The sequence below is a fragment of the Petaurus breviceps genome, unplaced genomic scaffold, assembly GCF_028583685.1.
Source record: "Petaurus breviceps papuanus isolate PSGF00001 unplaced genomic scaffold, PetGlider_PUasm1.0 37, whole genome shotgun sequence".
Lineage (NCBI taxonomy): Eukaryota > Metazoa > Chordata > Mammalia > Diprotodontia > Petauridae > Petaurus > Petaurus breviceps.
In genome coordinates, this window is record NW_027186296.1 from 21,533,326 (window position 1) to 21,554,109 (window position 20,784).

Genomic DNA, 20,784 nt, shown 5'->3' on the forward strand with positions numbered 1-20,784 from the left:
TTTTTTGCTTTTTGGAGGACAATTGGGGTTAAGTGACTTGCCCAAGGTCACATGGCTAGTTTTTGTGTTAAGTGTCTGAGGCCAGATCCTAACCCAGGTTCTCCTGACTCCATGGCCCGTGCTCTATTCACTCACTGCACCATCTAGTTGCCCCAATATAATTTTCTTAATTTTGTTTTTCTGCTTTTTTTTGGAGGACAGAAAGGTAAATGCAAAACATTTCTTAAAATAGTAACTTGCTAAAAGTTTCTGCTAAAGTCAATAGAAATGATTAAATCTATTTATAGCCACCTGATATTTTTGGTTTTAGGAATGCAATAATGGAAATTACCATGTGTGTTCACAGAGCCTAAAAGTAGCCTAACCCCTTTCCCCCTGATCCTCCATTCCCCATACACACCAAAAAGCAATTTATGGACAGGAAAACATCACTAGTGGCATATTTAGAGCTAATATTTGTCATAATGTATCACTGCATAAAATTGGGGAAAGTGTACAAAACTACAAATGGTAAATTGGTCCACAATAAAGATTTTTAACTCCTTGGTAAGACTGCCTGCCTCAACTTGTTCTTGTTCATGAATGAGATAAGGAAACAGTGCTACAGGGAAAAAATTAAATGGATATCACTTCAAATCTTTAAAAAAAAAAAAGGATGGTATTTATAAAAGCACAACATCTAAGGCTTAAATATGTAACTGGGATATATTCATCCCTCTTTAAATGAGATGTTCTCATTGTAGCAAGGGCCAACTCAATTTAGTTTTCTAATTTAATATTAAAAATATTTACTAAAATGTTACAGGTTCATAAATATTGACATATCTTTGGGATGTCAGTCTTCAAGTATTTACTTGTTCGAAATTCCCTTTTATTTATACATTTAGAATTGTCAAATATTAGTTACACAGGATCAGGATTTAATAGCTACTAAACAATAAGAAAATATCATCTTAATGTGTCTTAAGTACAGAATTCAGCAGAACAATTATAAATTAAGTATATGCTTCTACTTCCAAATGCACAAAATGGCCTCAACTCCTACTCTTAAAATGTTAAATTAATAGCAAGAAATGGAGTTAAAGCCCTGAAGGCTTTTTATTCTAGAGTTTCCCAGAAAGTTGAGTGTGAAAGTAAAAATATTCTCCATTTAAAAAAATCTTACAAATTACGTGACTTGTAATTTCATAAGTCACAATGAAATGTTCTGCATAGGACAAAAGATATGCCTAAGCAACATATCATATATGCACGCAAGGCCACTGAATGTCATGGGCATCAGTAACAGATGAAAACACATTAGTCTATACCTAAATGAGTAATCCAGTTTGGTATTTTCTAAGTCCAAGAGTGTAAGCTACTCTTACCTATACAAAAGTTCTAACTGTAGAGTTTGGGGTGGGAACTTTTGTGCTTCTGGTTGGCACATCATCTGTTGTTTAAAAGTGTGAAATTAATACAGACATTTGCGAGAGGTTGTGCAAAACTATTATATTTACAAAAATGGCACAAAAGTGAATTCAACAGTCTATGCACATGCATACTTCATTCACATCTTCAAAAGAAAAGGTATTCTAACACTATAGAACTGAAAAAACAAAAACCAAAAACAAACAAAACCCAGCTTCAATAGGCAGCTGTTAATAAGCACTAAATTCATAAAAGGTTACATCAGGATGGGCAAATATTGCCCAAGTAAAATTCTATTGTTAAAGCTGAAACAGGTTTAAGGCCATTCAAGTTTCAGAGCAAAGAGAAAAATCATTCAGAATCCCTGTGTGTGTGTATGTGTGGTTTTCATTTTAAATACATGATCTAACAACTTGTGGTCTTAAACCTCTGTTTTACAAAACCAAACAGAAAAACACAGAAAAAAGCAACACAATAGATTATATTAAATAATACAAACATATAAAGCTGTAATTAAGAGGAATAAGGAAAGCCAAAATAGTGAAACTGTAAAACTTGCTTGTTACTTGCTGGAACCAGTCCTACACTAAGGAATAGGCAATATATACAATTATTTTCAAGTAGATTACTTTACATTGCTCTAACATGTGTCCTTTTCATCAGTGCATTGTTCAACTAGTCCAAAGTACTACAGTTTATTCTTAAAAGTTTACTCCCTTAACAATAGCAGCACACACTACCGCTACCTGCAAAGCTGTCAGTCTCAATGACTTAGTGTATGGAAAGAAAAAAAGCCGAGAAGTAACATGTTTGAGAGAAATAACAGGAATGAGGAGATTCATGCAGTTCAGCTTTTAATCAGCCAGCCAGTTTGCTAGCAACAAGGGATGGTTTCCGCTGTGGAAGATCCTGTGGAGTAGGAATGTGGTCACCAGTGACCTCTGTTTTGTCAGGAGCTGCTGCAGTAGGAAGCTGCTTGTTCTTCATCTTTGCTTTAGCCATGTTGTAATCCCCAGAGTCAAAATACTTTTGCTATAACAGAAATGGGGGAAAAAAAAACAACTTCAGTAAGGAATTTATAACAAGCATACATGCAACTGCACTGGTCTAACACTGAGAAGCATAAACTGCCAGATGACAAAATGTAAGGATTCCAAGTATGATGGTTAGCCAAAAACTGATACTGTACTCCTGAATTGCAGGGAAAACTGAAAACTGAAAGTAAATTTTTCTCATTAGGTTTACTCTTACTTCTGAGTCTAGTCCATGGGTCTATGGATAAACACATCCACCTGCTAGATAATGACTGAGCTGATTGGGATTAAAATCATACTATAAGTAATCAATCAATCAATAATAAATGATTAGAAGAAGCAATGTCCAATGGGCAAAACTATCAACAGTACTCTTACCATCTCTTGGTTAGATGGTAATCATCTAGCAGGTAACTACCTAAGGAGGAGGTAACACATTAGCATTTGGGGGAAAAGGGAGGAAGAGGAGAAATAAGTAAGAATGATACGAAAGCAAGATGAAACTGATATTCTTAGAATATTTAAAAAACTTGAAAAAGGCAGTTAAGAGAAATAGTATATGAAGGCTGTAATGTGTATTCTTTTTACTGGGAGCTGTGTTAGCAAGGTTGTAGAATGTGGAAGTAAATGGACGGTTGTCTGTATAGTGGTGATGGGAAGACGGGGCTCACTGCCTATATATTCATCAAAGCTGGATTCCCACCTCAGTTTTTCTGATAATCCCAACTACTAGTGCCCTCCTTTCCTACAATGAAATTTATTATTTATATACTCAAATACACATATATATTGTCTCCCTCAATGAAACTTGAGTGTAGAAATTATTTTTTTTTTTTGCTCTTTTTATGTCAAACAGCTAGTACTCTGCCTGGCAGCAAACAATTAATAAATTCTTGTTAATTAGTCTAAAAATTGCAGCAATTGAAACTGAACAGCTTGAGATAACATAATGTATAAATATTCAGAAGGTCCTTGAGACAATTTGCTGTCTTCTAGTCTGTAATATCAATAATGTGGTGTTTAACCCAAAGTAACCCCATAGAGTAATTTTTATTGTACATAAGCTGTTTGATCTTGTCTGTCTTTCAGCATTCTTGGGATTGCAATGGACTAAAATTCCCTGCAAACAGCTTGTAAATAAAGAAATGTGACTGATGGATCTGATTTTAAAGTCAACATGTGGCTTGTTTCTTTGACAAGATATCACTCTAATTTATTGCTATGATGTTTTAGTTCATCAAAAATGTAGAAAGTTATTTCGGGATTCCATTAATAAAATCAGTTAGGTTTTTTTATGGGGGGGGGGGGGGTTATGGGGAGGAAATTGGGGGGGGGGTGATAGCTGAACTATTTTCCCCTGCTATAGCTTCATCGTTTTATTTGTTAATGAACATATAGGGAAGAGGCCCTGCCTGTTATCTGGCACTCTCCCTTGCTTGAATCAGGTAGAATAATGATGGAAAAAGTAAACTTTATGACTAGAAGCATTTTTTTTTCACTTCTACACTAACAAATCAATCACCAAATTAGCCAGTACTAATAGCAACAATTAAACAGTTGAATAATGATGATTTTTATACACAGGGGTAGGGACTGAACTTGTGATTTCACTAGTGTGAGGAACTCCTGGTGAGAAATTTCTTCAGCCTATTTAGGCTGATCCCTTCTCTGCAACTTTGAGAATTTTCTAAAGCACTAAGAGGGCTAATTAAATGACTTGCTAACAAGTGTCAGAGGTAGATATGAAAGGTTAAAATTAAATTTACAAAAAAAGGTAATGGACCTAACTAAAATAAAAACTCCAGAGTCCTAACCTTTCTTAGGGGCTAATCAGTTTAAAAGCTGAAAGAATTTAAAACAGGAATAATTTCAGGAAGGAAAAAATAAGTTCAAATATTTCAAGATGAACAAGAACAAAGTAAAGTAAAAACTCATGATAGAATGGAAAGTATGCTTGCTCTGGAGTCAGAGGACCTGGATTCTACTACTGAGTACCTAGGAGACCTAGGTCAAGTGACTTAAAACTCAAAGTCACAATAAAATGAGGAGTAGATATAGATATAGATTTGGACTAGATATACTTTGAGGCTTTTTCAACTTCTAAACCTATGACAGAACATAGTCTGCCAGATTTGGTTATATGGAAGGCCTAATCTATCACCCACAGAGCATAATAATTAAGTAAATCAATAATGTGTTACTATTATTACCCAACGGTAGAACTAACAGGGTTTTAATTTGTTATATCAAAACTGAAATAGTTTCTGTTAATATAGGAAATTTTGTATTAAGTCAAATAATATGCTATTATTACTACTCAAACTACTCAAAACCAGTGGAATAGAGCTCAATCATACAGAACAACATAAATTCATGTATAAGAGCAGGAGCTCATTTTACAAACTTAAAGGGAGTAAAGATTGACATCCAGTCTACAGTCATTTATTAAGAACTGACCATATGCCAAGTACTTTGCTAGACTGGCGACCCAAAGAAAGACAAAACCACAGGAGCCCCTTCCCTCACATTCTAATAGTGGAAATGACATTCAAATATCTATGAAGATATTAGATACACACAGTGCAAGTGGAAGGTAATCTCAGAGGGACTGCAATGAGAGGATGAAGAGAGGGGAAGACACAAGAAAAGGCCTCCTATAGAAGGCAGAATTTGAACTAAGTCCTAAGGAAGGTCAGCAGAAGAGAAAGAATATTCCAGTCATTGTTTATAGGCATTGAGAAGACAGGGAGATGGGCAGTAGAGTGTCAAAAGACAGATAGCAAGTCAGCTAGTGTACTTGGATTGAAAAGCACATGGAAGGGAGTACATGTAACTTGGTCATTCCTACCTCTTTAGTAAAATCTCTCTGGATACACTGGAGTGGTTGAGACAGAGACAACAACCAGAAGGCTGCTGTAACAGTTCAGGCATAAAGTGACTAAGGCCTTTACCAGGGTGGTAGCTGTGTGAGTAGAGGAAAGGGGATGTATAGAAGGAATGTTATGAGGTAGAAATGACAAGACTTGGCAAAAGTGGATAGTTGGGATGAATTATGAGGAGTCAAGAATGATATCAATACTATGATACCAGTTCTCTTGATTGTAATATGAAAGTATGGAAGTGGGAAGGGTGTAAGAAGAAAGATAAAACGTTTTTTAGACATTCGGAGTTTGAGATGCCTGTTAAGACATTCAATTCAAAATGTCCAAAACATAGTTGGTGATAAGAGATTGGAACCCAGAATAGTAAAGTCTTCAATGTCTAAAACATCCCCTGTAAGATGTAAAGAGTAATTTTAGATCATTGTTAGATCAACTCTACCACTAAGGAAGGAAAAAAAGTAAATAAATTAAAATGAAAAGAAATTTAAAGTAATTAGCACCTCCTTAAATTGTAATAAAGACTCAGAGCACAAATTAAGTATGTTCATATTAAAGATTACCAGTTTCTCTGGAAATTAGAAAACCCAGAAAATAAAATCCCCCCCCAACAAAATTTTTCCTTCCCTCAAAGCAAAAAAACATAAAATATTATATTTTATTACTTTAATGTTCAGTAACTTTGCAATTAAAAATAATTATGGTCAAACTAGACCACAGAATTTTATTTACAATCAGTTTTAAATCCACTGCCATCTCAAAGGATCACACTGAGCTGCTGACCTTCACATGATTTTATAGAAGTTCAATTTTATTCTTTTAAGATCCTACAGGAGGCTAGGATATGGTAATTATAATTAACATTGGTGGCTAACAGTTGGACCAGAGTCAATTGAAAGTTACAAGTTGTCATGCACCCCTAGATTAAGGACAGATATGTATAATGCAAAAAACAGCCAGAACACTTGGTTAAAAAATGGTTTCACTGTATGTAAATTATATTCTCCATTTAGTCTATATACAAAGCATGTTTGAGTAGTAGGTTCAACATTACTCATTTTTCAATAAACCATTTTCCACTATATTTTTGGTTTATAAGCTGAAAACTTTTGTTTGATTGTTATTCTCAAAAAATGCATATTCTTCACACGACAAGCCACTTCATTTCCCTAATTTTATCCAATCATTAGCCAGAGCAGGATATTTTCAAGCAAAGGTTCTTAAACTGGAATCTGTCAGTTGTTTAAAAAATATATGATAATTATTAATAAAATCTTAATATTTATTCCCTTTATAAGCCTATTTTATGCATTGGAAAATATTCTATTGCTTTGCTTGACTATACATACATGTATCAGGATTTGTTTTTCTTTCCTCCTCAATGGGTGGAACAGGTGAGAGGAAGAGAATTTGGAACAGAAAATAAAACTGAATTTTAAAAAATAGATTCTTTGAAAAGGTCCACAGGCTTTAGCTGTGGGGTCTCCCCTTTGGTTTGCCAAGAGGTCCAAGAAACAAAACAGGTTAAGAACTTGTACTTCTAAAGGAAAAGAGGTTGGTGGTAACCAATAATGTTTTAAAGTAAAAGCTATAATTAATGGTATTTGCTAATAAAACATTACAGAAACCTTAACAAATCGGTTAAACCCACTTTGCAAATAGTAATCCCTTATTTAGCAATGCCCTGTATTAGCAACAAATAAGGTTTTCCCTATTTAATCATAAGGCTATATGTTAAGAAAAGTGCTTACAGAATCATACATATAAAAAACTGCATTAAAATGGAGCTCTTGACATTCTGCGTTTATGATAGGAATTTTCTGTAAATTTCAGTCACAAACCCTCAATATAATCTGCATGTGCAATAAAACTCATTTTGAACCTTTAATCCTACAAAGAGCAAGAAAGCCTATCCAAGAAAAATAGTCAACCCATTTTAATTCAGTTCTCAAATTAACAATTTACAAAACTTTAAAATAGCAAAAATGTCGCTGATTTGAATTACTTAAAAACTGCAAATTTTGAATTATTTTAAAAATATACATTTACTTTAGTACACTTAAAATACTTTTTAATACATTTAAAGATGGCAATTACACCCAAATAAACAATTTCCCAAGTGTCTGGGGAAACTACTTTACAAAATAGAAAATTCTTATATTCTTAGAAAAATATGCCAAAGCAAGGTAATGTAAACTTGGCTAAAATCACATTGATCATTTCATGCCACAAGTAACAAATTCACATAGCATAATGAAGTAAAACTTAAAAAAAGAGGAACTTACTCCTTTCTGCAGTCGCTTCCTCAAGAAATCTGAACCCCCAGGCTTTTGTCCCAGGTGAGGATACCTTGCTTTTAATTTTGCTTCTTCTGCTTTCTCTGGACTAGTTACTTTATCTTCCATTTCCTGAAATTATTTAACATCAATTAGTTTTTTATTCCACCTAAGGTTTTTGTTTAAAAAACAAAATACCCCCTTTTACAAATTGTAGCTGCCCAAAGAACTCTCAGTATCTAGTTAATACCTTACTGAAAACCAAGTACAGGAGGAGCTCTAAAGACAGAACCTCTAGTTAATGTATTTTTTTTAAGTGATCCAAGAGATGGCTCTATTATAGCTGTGATGCATGTGTACCACCCTACACACTGGATAAAAATATCGAGATAGCTCAGCTCTCAAGTCTTTCCTGCTATTATTTTCCAGTCACGTAGAATACATTTATAGTTACCTACCTTTTATGGAACTCTTCAGCTCACATTTACATATAATTAGATGTTCATTCTAATACATTTTCATGATTTTAAGATCCCAACTACAGTAAAACCTTTCAAAGCTATGTTTACTCAAAAATCTTGTCTAATTTGAAACACGGCTATTCTCCAGAGTTTATTCAAAGTCATTTGTCTTTCTAAACCCTTTGAGTTTGGAATTAGATTGTATTGTACTGTGCATATTCTGCAGATACATTAATATGTGTACAATAAATGCCCAATTTATCAATTTAGGAATCTAAAAGGCAGCTTTATGGTCTCTTATTTTCTTAATATACAATATTACATATATGCACATGTAGAGCCTTAGATGTTTTTAGATTCTTCTCACTATATGAAGCTAAATAAGCTATTTTGAAGTTACAATTAATCAACCTATACATAATAACAGAAAATGTCATTTTATAAATTTTTTTTGTCTGGGCCCTGTGATCTCATCAGATAGGGAACTTGAACTCCCAGTGAGGAAACTACCTAGTTGACTTAGGGCACAAAGAGGTGAAGTGATTTCCCAGAGTCAAATAGCTAGTTTATTTATATGTCAAAAAGACAGCAGTCTTCCTAACTCTGAAGCTGGATCTCTATGCACTATATAACATTGTCTTCCAGTTTTACAATAAATCGTAGAAAAAGCTTTAATTGTTTCAGTTTTCTTGACACTGTTTACAAGATCCTAGCCAAAATCCTTCTGAGCTACTAAATGATCATCAGCATCCCAAACTGCAAAATGACTTAGACCACACATAATTACAGTATATACCACAACATATACAGAAAAAGATGTAGTAAACATCAAGCCTCCTACACAATTCAGGTTGCCCTTGTAGCTACTATGCAAGTGTGAATGAGCACTAAGAAATTAATCAACAAGCAGGCACAGCTGTTCAGTGCTGATGATGCCACAACTGAGATAAAAGAGTGAAAGACAGTTAGGAATTATCAGACAGTAAGCAATTTATTAGGCAAAAAGTTCTGCCTAAGGCTATATAACCTACAAGTGACCCTGAAGCTGGTTTCACATCACACTTGAATATCTAGTGAACAGTTCTACAAGCCAGTTTCTCACTACTCTTCAATAAGTCAAACTTTTTATTAAGAGCCTACTATGTGCTAGACACTGTGCTATGCACCTGCTCTTTTCAGTCTCCAGTCACCAAGTCTGGAAATACAGAAAGGAAATTTAGCTTCAATAACAAAGCTGCAGTCCAACACCCAACAGAAATAAATATTAACAGATTCTCTTGGTGATAGGAACTTGAAGTTAAATTATTTGCTAAAAAAGTATTATGCAATCACTTTCATTTTGACTATCATTCTAGGAGGAGCTAGAAAACACCTTCTATTACATTAATGCACTAGAAGTTTTATAAGACAGAAAACAGGATTGAAAACTGCAGGAGACATGAGAGTTCATCTAATCAGCGCCAGCCTCAGATGAGGAAACAGGCTCACAGCAGTCAAATGACTTGACAAGTAAGTAAGGAATAAAGCTTGGATTCTAACCAAGGTTTTCTGACTAAATCTAGAAGGCAGCAAGAATTTTGAATGCTTTGCATACAGACTGTGCTTCAATAGTATTATATACTGATATTTAAGTTCTTTATTAAAGTTACCAGGCTCAGAGGAAACAACAAAACTACCTGAAATTCCTGCATTTGAAAGACTATTTGGGGGCAAAAGGAAAGGTTTATATTTAGGAGTCTTTAATTCTGTTCTTGGATATCCAAATTTTTTATTATGAGAACTGAGAAAAATTACTCAAATCTCTTCGTAATTCCATTTATTTTAAAGAAAGATGAAGAAAGCAATGTTCCTGCCAACTTAGAATTCAGAAGAAGCTGATCAGAAAAGGGTATGTAAGAAGTGCATATAGTAGTATAAATTATTTTAATGTCTATGGAATAGGAATTTTATGGCTAAAAAGGAAACATATTCCTCTCTCATTTTCTGAACTGTTTTGGCAGAATACTAATTTGGGACAAGCAACTGATAAAGATTATAATTAAATAATCAGTCAACAATTAAAAAGGGGCTTTAAATGACAACTGCCATAAAACTATGCCAGTTATTTTTCTCAAGCTTGCAGACCATCAGTTTTATCTGGGGTACTAATCAAAATTAATAGGTGCTATGGGAAAGTTTCCATAAACAGTAAATAATGATGACTCATTTATATGGCATTCTAAGCACTTTGCTCATAACAAGGAAAACTCTTTAAGTTTGGTATGGTTTGTAACATTTTTTAGTTTCACAAATCTGATGCAGGGAAAATGAGTAGCGATGATATTACTAGTCAGACTGTACTTTGTAATTGTCTTGATGGATTTGCCCTACAAAAACCTGGGTACAAATCTTAGATGAATCAACTTAACTATATCACCTTGGGCTAATTAATTAACTTGCCTGGGTATAAAGGTTCCTCATCTGTAAAATGAGGGCGCTGGACTAAATGGTCAATAAGGTCCCTTCCAGTTTTACATCCACCATTCCTTAAACCTAAGGAATCTTTCAAAGGGAAGAGAGATTCAGGCTTCAGCCAACCAAGCAATCACAAGAGGGTGAGAAAAACCAGGACATCTTCAAGAAGCAATGGCTTGATATGTTGATTAGAAAAAAATAGAAGAGCAGTTCTCGAACTTTTTGGTCTCAGGATCCTTTACACTCTTAAAAACTGAGGACCCTTCCCTGAAGGAGCTTTTGTTTATATGTTAAATTAGATGATTAGATTAGATTGCTGGAAAAGACCAAGATCATTTAAAATAGTATTCTTTTTTTTCTTTTTAAATTTATTTACTTTTACTTTACAACATTCAATTTCACATGTTTTGGAGTTCCAAAATCCCCCCCCTCCCAAGGCAGCATGCAGTCTGATATAGGTTCTACATATACCTTCACATTAAACATTAGTCAAATTGTAAAGAATAATTATAACCAAAGGAATGAATCATGAGAAAGAACAATACAAAAAAGAGCAAGAGCAAGAAGTTTGCTTCAATCTGCATTCAGACTCTAATTCTTTCTCTGGATGTGGATAGACTTTTCCATCAGTCTTTTGGAGTTGTCTTATAACCTTACATTGCTGAGAAGAGCCTAATCTATCAAAGTTAGTCATCACAGAGACAATGTGTCTGTAACTGTGTACAGTGTTCTCCTGGTTCCCTCACTCAGCATCAGTTTATATATTCTCTCCAGATTATTATGAAGTTTATCCACTCTTCATTTCTTATAACACAATAGTATTCCATTAAATTCATATACCACAACTTTTTAGCCATTCCCCAATTGAAGGACATTCCCTTGATTTCTAATTCTTTGCCACCACAAAAAGAGCCGCTATAAATATTTATAAATATGGGTCAGAGCGGCTAGGTGGTGAAGTGAATAGAACACTGGCCCTAGAGTCAGGAGGCCCTGAGTTCAAATCCAACCTCAGACACTTAACACTAGCCATGTGACCTTGGGCAAGTCACAACCCCAATTGCCCTGCCTTCCCCCCCTCCAAAAAAGGGGAAAAAGTAAGTAAATACACAAACAAATAAATGTGGGTCCTCCTCCCACTTGTAAGATCTCTTTGGGATACAGGCCTAGAAGTAGTATTGCTGGGTCAGAGGGTATGCACATTTTTATAGCCCTTTGAGCATAATTCCAAATGCTGAAGCAGTATTCTTGACTTAGAGCTATAACCTTGAAAAACATAATACAAGAACTGGGCTTGGAGCACAATTTTTATAAAAAATAGATAATAAAGATTTGTTGAAGTGAATTAACATACAGATCACAGGAGCCTACATCTGGAGCTGGAAGGGATCTTAGATGTCATCTAGTCAGAAGTGACTTGCCTGAGGTCACACGGGTAATTAATACGGTACCAAAGCTAGGATATGATCCTAGATCTGCTGACTTCAGACATGTTGTGCTCATTCCACTCTAACCAGTCTCCATAATCAAAGTATTTAGAGCTGGAAGCAGCTAGAATTTATATCACAACCCCTAATTTCACAGTCAAGGAAATTGAGACCCAAGGAGACAAAATGAAGTAGATAAATAGTAGGGCCAGGATTCTAACCCAGGTTCCTCCGACTCCAAATCAAGAGCATTCTCTTTCCACAGTACTGTTTATCATTGAACTATTTGTGCAATAGGTTAAGAGACCCTATCTAGATTTCACATGTGAACAAACACTGACTATGAATCAGAAAAGCTGAGTTCGAATTCTGATTCTGCTATCTACTACCACTATGACTAGAAACATGTCACAAACTTCTTTGACCCCAACTTCTATCTCTTCATTAAAATGAAGGTTATTGGTTAAAATCTAAGGTCTTTAAACCAAAGCATGGGCATCATCCACTACCAGGTTTTTCTAAGGCCCACTAGACTTCAAGAATGGTTTTTACATTCTTAGATATAATAAAACTTGGGGTCAAATTAGATGATCTCCCCCTTACATAATACCATTAGTACTAAAAGTTTCCCACTATCATTGAATCTACTTGCAGAATGGTCAATGATTCACTGATTGTAAAGGGAATAGAAAACAATCATCCTATCCATTCTATACTGGGGTCTCTGCAGACTGAGGGATGCACTTTCCCAACACCAAACTCCAAGCCAAAATGAATATACAGTGAAAACCTCAGTTTTCCTAAACTTTTTCCTCAACCTCTGCAAGAAGAGCTCATTAGCCAAGTTTTGGAACATAGTTAATTTACTAACATTTAAAAAGTACTTGCTGAAGTCATGTTATCATCTCCCTGAAGTCATGGTCTTCTTTGTGTGTTTAGATGTGTTATTTATATATATATATGATGCATTTTCCATTTTCGTTTTATTTTTGTGCCCTTATCAACTCCCCCTTTTTTTAGTGCTTTCCTTCTCTTTGTGTGTTTATCTCTAACCTAATCTGAAGATCTGTCTGAGTCCTTCCAGTCTCCAAGGAGAGACATTTATAACTTCAATTGGACAATCAGAAGTAAAGTCCAGCTGCAGAGTTGTCTCAGGGACTATATATGCATGGCAGTCAAGAAACAAGCACTGAAATGACTGAACAAGTTGTGACATAGGATTGTGATAGAATACTACTACTGTAATATAAGTAATGATAAGCAGAAGGGATTCAGAATAACCTGGAACTTACATGACTGCTGCAAAGTAAAGTGAGCAGACCCAGGTAAATGCTGCACACAGTAACAGCAATATTGTAAGGATGATCAACTGCTTAGCTATTCTATGACTCAAGACAATTCCAAAGGACTCATGAAGAAAAATGCTATCTACATCCAGAGAGAATTGATGAATTCTGAGTACAGATGAAGTATACTTTTTTCACTTTATTTTTCTTGCTTTTTTGGGGTAACATAGCTAATGTGGAAATGTTTTGCATGACTTCACATGTATATTTGATATCATATTGCTTTTCTTAATGGTGAGGGATGAAATGGAGGGAGGGAGAGAATTGGGAACTCAATTTTTTTTTTTTTGCTTTTTGGAGGGGAGAAGGTAGGGCATTTGGGGTTAAGTGACTTGCCCAAGGTCACATGGCTAGTTTTGTGTGAAGTGTTTGATACTGGATTTGAATTCAGATCCTCCTGACTCCAGGGCCTGTGCTCTATTTATTCACTCTGACACCTAGCTGCCCCACTCAAATTTTTTTTTTTAAATGATTGCTAAAATGAAGTGTTTTTCTTTAAACAGAAAAAAAGTACTTGCTGAATTGGACAAGTGAAGAGAAAAAATGACCATTCAAACAGGAGCTAATAAAGTAGAATCCAAAACCCTATCCCCAAACGTCTTCAAGTATGCTCTATTTTTAGTTACCCTAACACAGGAAGATGAAATCATTATCCCTAATGGCAATTAACAATACAAATCAGTTGAGGGATAAGGTTATTTCAGTTTCTTTCCAAAATTCAACAAAATATAAGAGCAATATTTACTGTTTTGTCTACTTTTCATCTTTTTCAGAATTCTTACACTCAAACTACATGCTTAAATGCAACCATAAATGTCCTCACCACTATTACATACTTCCTGCTCCAGAAAACCGGCACTTTTCTGGACAATTCCAATAGCAAATCATTCAGAAAAATGTCATTACTTGTGTATGTGTGTGCATGCATGTGTGCACATACTCCTACATGAAACCACACCACTCATTGTCAATGCCCCTTTACCTTAGGTTATAGTTTTTATTATAGGAGTTTAGAGGATTTAGAACTGCAAAGGGACTTCAGAGATACTCCAGGCATGCAGTCAAAGATGAGGAAGTAGGCCCAGTTCAGTGAAGAAAAAATTTTTATCTGAATTTTTGACAAGAAATTAGATCTCCTGCTAAATACTCATGCATGGACAATTCATGTTCATGTATAGACAACTGAAGAGAGGCATTATTTTACTGATTAAAAAAAAATGAGAATTTCACCTGTGTACTTAAGTTCTAGCTGACAGAGATCAATTAGTTACACAAATACTAATCAAATCTTTTAGGTCATTTCTAGTCAGTCCTTCAAACAGAAGAATCAGCTAATCTGGCCATGGCACCAACAAAAGTAATGCTGCAATTTTTCTTTTCCAGTAGAGTCAAGACAACAGTATTGGTGCTTAAGACCTGGCACACACACATCCTGGGCTCATAAAAAGTAATTCATGTGGGGCCGCTAGGTGGCGCAGTGAGTAGAGAGCACTGGCCCTGAAGTCAGGAGAACCTGAGTTCAAATCCGACACGACACTTAGCACATTTACTAGTTGTGTGACTCTGGGCAAGTCACTTAACCCCAACTGCCCTCCAAAAAAAAAAATAGGGCAAAAAAAAAGTAATTTATGTGAATATGCTATGAAATATTAAAGTTAAATTACTACTTTATGCAAAACCTATCGATCATTAAAAAGGTCATTTGCTTTTTTTGGTTCCTAGGAGAGTGTCACAATTTTGGCTTTATATAAAAGTGGGTTTTCAGTTGTACAAATATCTAACTTTTCACATTAAGAAATGGAAGTATTTTTTGTATTCACAACAATTCCAAAGTACAGTCTAACTAGTAATAAATATCAATGCTACTCATTTTTCCTCAAATAAACAGACCAAGTCTGGAAAGGTCCAAATGGCTAAGTAGGCAAAAAAATGTGAATTGTGATGTTATTCTATTCAGTAACCATTGAAATTAATCAACATCCTTATCTGACTAGGAAACTAATTAAGACAAAATATACTATCAAAGCAAAGAACTGATTTATGATACTTAACAGCCTTGGATTGATTTTCCCCTTCTCTAAGTTTGATCCTTCAAAACCGATCATTTCCAGATCAATTCAGAAACAGAAAGCTTATCCAAATTAGCCCGCAGCAATACAGTAGAGCAGAGAAATGAATTCGGATTTATGCACAGTGAAGAACTTTAAAAGAAGGACAGGAGAAGTACAAACTACCCTTAGGTATGTTAAACATTTCATGTGAAAGATCAGGAGGGAAACTGTCAAAATTCTGGTTTAAACTCAATGGTTTCATTCAAAACTGCCAGAAATCTGGCTTAAATTCCCTCTTGAGTCTGAAAATCTCCCTATACCTTTTTGTGCACAAAGGAAGAGAAAAAGAAGAAGATAATTTGGATTCTGAAAGTTCTCAAGCTTTGGAAACTCTGCCCTCTCTCCAATGTAATCACTGCATGCACCGAGCTTGGCAGTTAGACAATCTTGCAAGATGGAAATATAAAAGCATGGTTGGTTAAAATCACAGAAATCAAGTCTCAAGTGTCAACTATGTGTTTCAATTGGCAAAGAAACTTTGAGAGAACAGGAGAGGGCCTCCTCTGCCAAACCAAATGAGCTGGAAACATTCGGGGGGCAGTGGGACAGAGCAAGGACTCGGAATCCCCGGCGGGCCGGGAGAGCCATCAGTCACACCCACACTTCAGAGGATGCAGCGCCTCCCTCCGCACTTCCTGGCCCGCTTTTCACAAAGTAGGCCACAACCCTTTCCCAAAGAATCCATCAAAAGACCAGCCGGGTCGGACCGGGCCTCGCGGAGACGTGCAATTCCCAGACCTGCGATTCTCGGAGACGTGCAATTCCCAGACCTGCGATTCTGAAACAGGCAGCAAGCGGCGAGGGCCTGGATGGCCCGCCAGGCCCTCGAGACCCCGGCCGCCCGCCACGGAGGAGGGGCCTCCGCGAGCGGGAAGCGCCTCCAACGGTTGGGGCGGAAACGCAGGCAGGCTCTGGGACCCGCTCCAACAGGGGGGGGGGGGGGGGGGGAAGTGGCCGGATCTGGCTCCCTCCCAGCGGGAAAGGAAACGGCTCCGATCTGTCCCCCCCTTCTTCACCCGGGCTCATTCCATTCCCGGAAAACGGCCTCTTCGGACCCCGTCGAGACGCTCCCCGACCGGGCCCGCAAAGCGAGAGGGCGGGCGGGAGTACTCGATGCTCGCCTCCGGTCCGGGTGCCCATCATCCCCTGGCCTCTTCCTTACCTTTTGCTCCTCAGCCGAGGCCGCCTCGGGGATCTCTGCGGACATTGCGCCCCTTCAGTCGATTTGGGAGGACAATGGGGGAAAGGAGACGCAAAAGAGCAGGGAAGAGGAAGCCCCTACAGCCGCCAACAACGTTCCCCAGCAGCCACCGCCCGCGCCGCGCTCAAGCCCTCAGGCTCCTGCTCCCGCCCTCCAGCCCGCTCTCTCGGAGCTCCCACCGCCGTCGCGGTAGTCTCCTCCCTCCGAAAATGGCTGCCGCCTTATGACGGCATAGCGTCTCGCCGTGTACGGCTAGTCGCAGGGGCCTTATTTCCTGACTCCTCGGCTCCACCCCTCTCCTTTGACCCTTTGGCCTATAAGTTTCCCCAAATCTAGCCCAGACCCCTCCTTACAAACGGTTCCTTTCTTCAGCATTTCTAGGTCGCCACCGACTGTTAACGTCATTTCCGAGTTCGGCTGCTTTCGGTGCTTTCTGGGAAATGTAGTTTTTGGTTGTATCCTCTCCCTGCTTTAGGTCCATTCTCTTTCAGAATCTCAAAATGTTAAAGCCGGAAAGATTCTTACTTAGCGACTTTTAAGTACAACACTTTATTTTATATATGAGGAAACTGAGGCCCGGGAAGGAAGAAGGGCCATACCCAGGGTCACTCAGGTGGTAAATAGCAGAACCTGCGCTTAAACTCACATCTGACAATGCAGAAAAAAGAACACTTCTGTCCAGAGCCTGGCATCTGAATCTTAGAAATGAAAGGGAAGGGCAGTCCAACTCCCTCATTTTACAGATGAGGAAACTGAGGATCCAAAGAGGTCAAGCACTTTATCTGAAGTCACAGGGCTAATATTCAATCCTAAATCCTTTAACTCCAAATCCAGAGCACATACCTATGAAGCGATTTGGTTTTTAGGCAAAGCGCTTTCATTTTTCTGAGTTTGCCTTTCTTCATACACTCCCTTGCGCTTTTGATCTGAGGAAGAACTCCAGGACTCCGATTTCATAGATCTAGGGAAATTCTATTGTGAAAACACTCCACATATGCAGATTGGCAATTCACCTGTCATTTACAGCCTTTGGTAGTTGCAGGTTGCACTGAATTGTGTCCACTGTGTTTCCACAGTGACAGAAAATTAGGACTTGTGTCAGAGACAGGATTTGAACACAGGTTTTCCCAAGAAAAAACAGCTATATCTATTGCCTCTGCTTTTTGAGTTCTCATTCACTTGCAATCTTAACTCCAGTCCAGCGCACGGAAATTCATTTCTACCAGGTCAGCCAATGATATTTTTAACGATAAATCCAATAGCCTTTTATCAGTACCATATGGAGAAAAAAATGTTCGAAATGACTAATAATTACAGAAATGCAGATAAAAACAACTTTCTACTTCAGACTCATCAGATTGACCACGTGGACAGAAAAATAAAATTACAAATGTTGAAGAGCTGCAGGAAAACAGGCACATTAATGCGCTGTTTAACTGTAAATTAGCCAGGCCATTGTGGTAAGCAATTTAGAACTATACCCCAGAAGTCACCAAGCCCTTTGACCCACCAATACCATAGATAAGTCTATACCCAAAAAAAATCAAGAAGGAAAAGAATCTAGATCAACAGCATATCCCAAAAGTATCAGTGCAGTTTTAAACTTTAAGAGCTAAAAATAATTTAAGATTTTTTAAAATGAGCTATTAAAGCTCAAAGCTGTACTAAACCTTTTGAAAACTATACACACAGGGGCAGCTAGGTGGCGCAGTGAGTAAAGCGTTGGCCCCAGAGTCAGGAGGACCTGAGTTCGGTTCCAGCCCCAGACATTTAACACCCACACAAAAAAACTAGCCATGTAACCTTGGGCAAGTTACTTAACCCCAATTGCCCTCCAAAAGGCAAAGGGAAAAAAAACTATACATACAAAAGTATAGCAATAATTTCTGTAGTAACAACTGAAAACTAAGGGAGTTCCCATTAATTCAGGAATGGTTAAACAAATCATGGCATATGAATTCAGTGGAATGCTATTGTGCCACAAGAAATTATAGAAGGGATGGTTTTTGTGAAAACTGGGAAGTGATGCAGAGTGAACAAAATGAGAACAATTTATACTAACTATAACAATATTGTAAAAAGAGACAACTTGAAAACGTTAAGGATTCTAATCAACGGCTAAGATGACAAAACAGGAAAATGACAAATGCTGGAGAGGATGTGGGCAAATTGGAACACTAATGCATTGCTGGTGGAGTTGTAAACTGATCCAACCTTTCTGGAAAGCAATCTGGAATTATGCCCAAAGGGCTATAAATAATTTCATACCCTTTGATCCAGCAATACCACTTCTAGGGTTATATTCCAAAGAGATCATAGAAGTGGGAGGAAGACCCATATGTAGAAAAATGTTTATAGCAGCTCTTTTTTGTGGTGGCAAAGAATTGGAAATTAAGGGGTGCCCATCAATTGGGGAATGGCTGAACAAGATGTGATATATGCATGTAATGGAATACTATTGTGCTATAAGAAATGAGGAGCAGATGGACTTCATATTTACCTGGAGAGGCATATACAAACTGATGCTGAGTGAGAAGAGTAGAACCAGGAGAAATTTGTACACAATTACAGACACAATATATGTGTGATGACCAACTTTGATAGACTGGACTCTTCTCAGCAATGCAGTGATATGTCAATCCCAAAAGACTCATGATGGAAAAAAGATGTCTATATCCAGAGAAAGAACTAGAAAGAACTGAGTTTGAATCCAGATTGAAGCAAACTACCTAATCTTTTTCTTTTTCTTGTTTTGTTTTGTTTCCTCTTTACCATTTTTCATTCCATCTAATACAATCCTTCTTTATAACCTGACTAATGTCTAATGTGAGAGTATTTGCAGATCCATACTTGATTGTATGCCGCCATGTGGGGGGAGGAGAAGGAGGGGGACAGAATTTGAAACTCAAGGAATTGTGGAATTGAATCTTGTAAACTAACAGTAAACAAACAAATTAACTAAAAAAAAAAGAATTCTAATCAATACAAACACCAGCCAGGATTCCAGAGGACAGATGATGAAGCATACTACCCACCTCCTGACAGACAGGTAATAAACACAAAGTTTAGTAAGAGGAATATTTGGGTGGAGGTGGGTAGGAGTGGGGGAGAGAGGACAGTATCAATGAGGAAATGTGTTTTACTTTGATAGACATATTGATTTTTTTCCCTCCCAATTGGGAGATGGGAGAGAGAACAAGTATTTTTGTTCATTGAAAAAAATATTGAAAAAATAAATATGAAGACCTTAAAAAACATATTTCCACATTAGTCATGTTGTAAAAGAAGAGTAAGAACAAAAGAGAAAAACCATGAGAAAGAAAACAAAAAAGATAAAATAGTATGCTTCAATGTGCATTCAGACTCCATAGTTCTTTCTCTGGATGTGGGTAGCATTTCCTTTTTTTTTTCCCTTTTTTCTTTTTGAAGGGCAATTGGGGTTAAGGGACTTGCCCAAAGTCACACTGCTAGTAAGTGTGTCAAGCATCTGAGGTCACATTTGAACTCAGTTCCTCCTGACTCCAGGGCCAGTACTCTATTCATTGTGCCACCTAGCCAACCCGAGGATAGCATTTTCCATCATGAGTCAAGAAGACCTTTCCTTTTTTGTTTTTGTTTTTGTTTTTTGCTTTCTGGAGGGGGTAAGGGAGGACAATTGGGCTTAAGTGACTTGCCCAAGAGCACTGGGCTAGTTTTGTGTTAAGTGTCTGAGGTCAGATTTGAACTCAGGTCCTCCTGACTCAAGGGCCTGTGATCTATTCACTGCACCACCTAGCTGCCCCAAGAAGACCTTTCATTACCCTTATTTTTTATTGTTCAGTTGTGCTAACTCTTTGTGACCCAATTTGGGGTTTTCTGGCAAAGATAACTGAAGTGGTTTGCCATTTCTCCAGGTCATTTTACATATAAGGAATCTGAGGCAAACAGGATTAAGTGACTTGCCCAGGGCCACATAGGTAGTGTGCCTGAGGCCAGATTTGAATTTAGGAAGATGTCTTCCTGACTCCAGGCCCAACATTTTATCCACTTTTCCATCTAGCTGCCTAATCTATATTTACCTCTCTGTATTATTTGATGCTACTGATGACTCATTCATGCATGCTACATACTATACTCCCTGATCTTGAAATTTTCTGTAATGTTTCTCTTTCTGTCTGAAGGATTCCTCTCAGTGCCCTTTTTAGA

General features: G+C 37.2%; 1 protein-coding gene across 2 annotated transcripts; it reads right to left on the bottom strand.

The window, feature by feature from the left end:
* Positions 1–754: 754 nt before the first annotated feature.
* On the bottom strand, positions 755–17,006 carry ARPP19 (cAMP regulated phosphoprotein 19). 2 transcript variants are annotated; one of them, XM_069098071.1, is made up of 3 exons: positions 16,953–17,006; positions 7,609–7,731; positions 755–2,442 (listed from the first exon to the last, which is right to left on the bottom strand). In XM_069098071.1, exons 2-3 carry the CDS (start codon positions 7,726–7,728, stop codon positions 2,269–2,271), a joined length of 294 nt encoding a protein of 97 aa, XP_068954172.1. In that variant the 5' UTR covers positions 7,729–7,731; positions 16,953–17,006; the 3' UTR covers positions 755–2,268. The 2 variants fall into 2 exon arrangements, with proteins under 2 accessions (XP_068954172.1, XP_068954171.1); XM_069098070.1 differs by lacking the exon at positions 16,953–17,006 and adding an exon at positions 16,561–16,886.
* Between the last annotated feature and the right edge of the window lie 3,778 nt (positions 17,007–20,784).

Excerpts from the sequence above, each read along its gene's own strand:
- ARPP19 (XM_069098070.1), bottom strand. The coding sequence starts at position 16,605 with ATGTCCGCAGAGATCCCCGAGGCGGCCTCGGCTGAGGAGCAAAAG. Across the intron at positions 7,732-16,560 it reads CCTCGGCTGAGGAGCAAAAG|GAAATGGAAGATAAAGTAAC; the intron begins GTAAGGAAGAGG and ends AAATAATTTCAG. Across the intron at positions 2,443-7,608 it reads GGAAGCGACTGCAGAAAGGA|CAAAAGTATTTTGACTCTGG; the intron begins GTAAGTTCCTCT and ends TTTCTGTTATAG.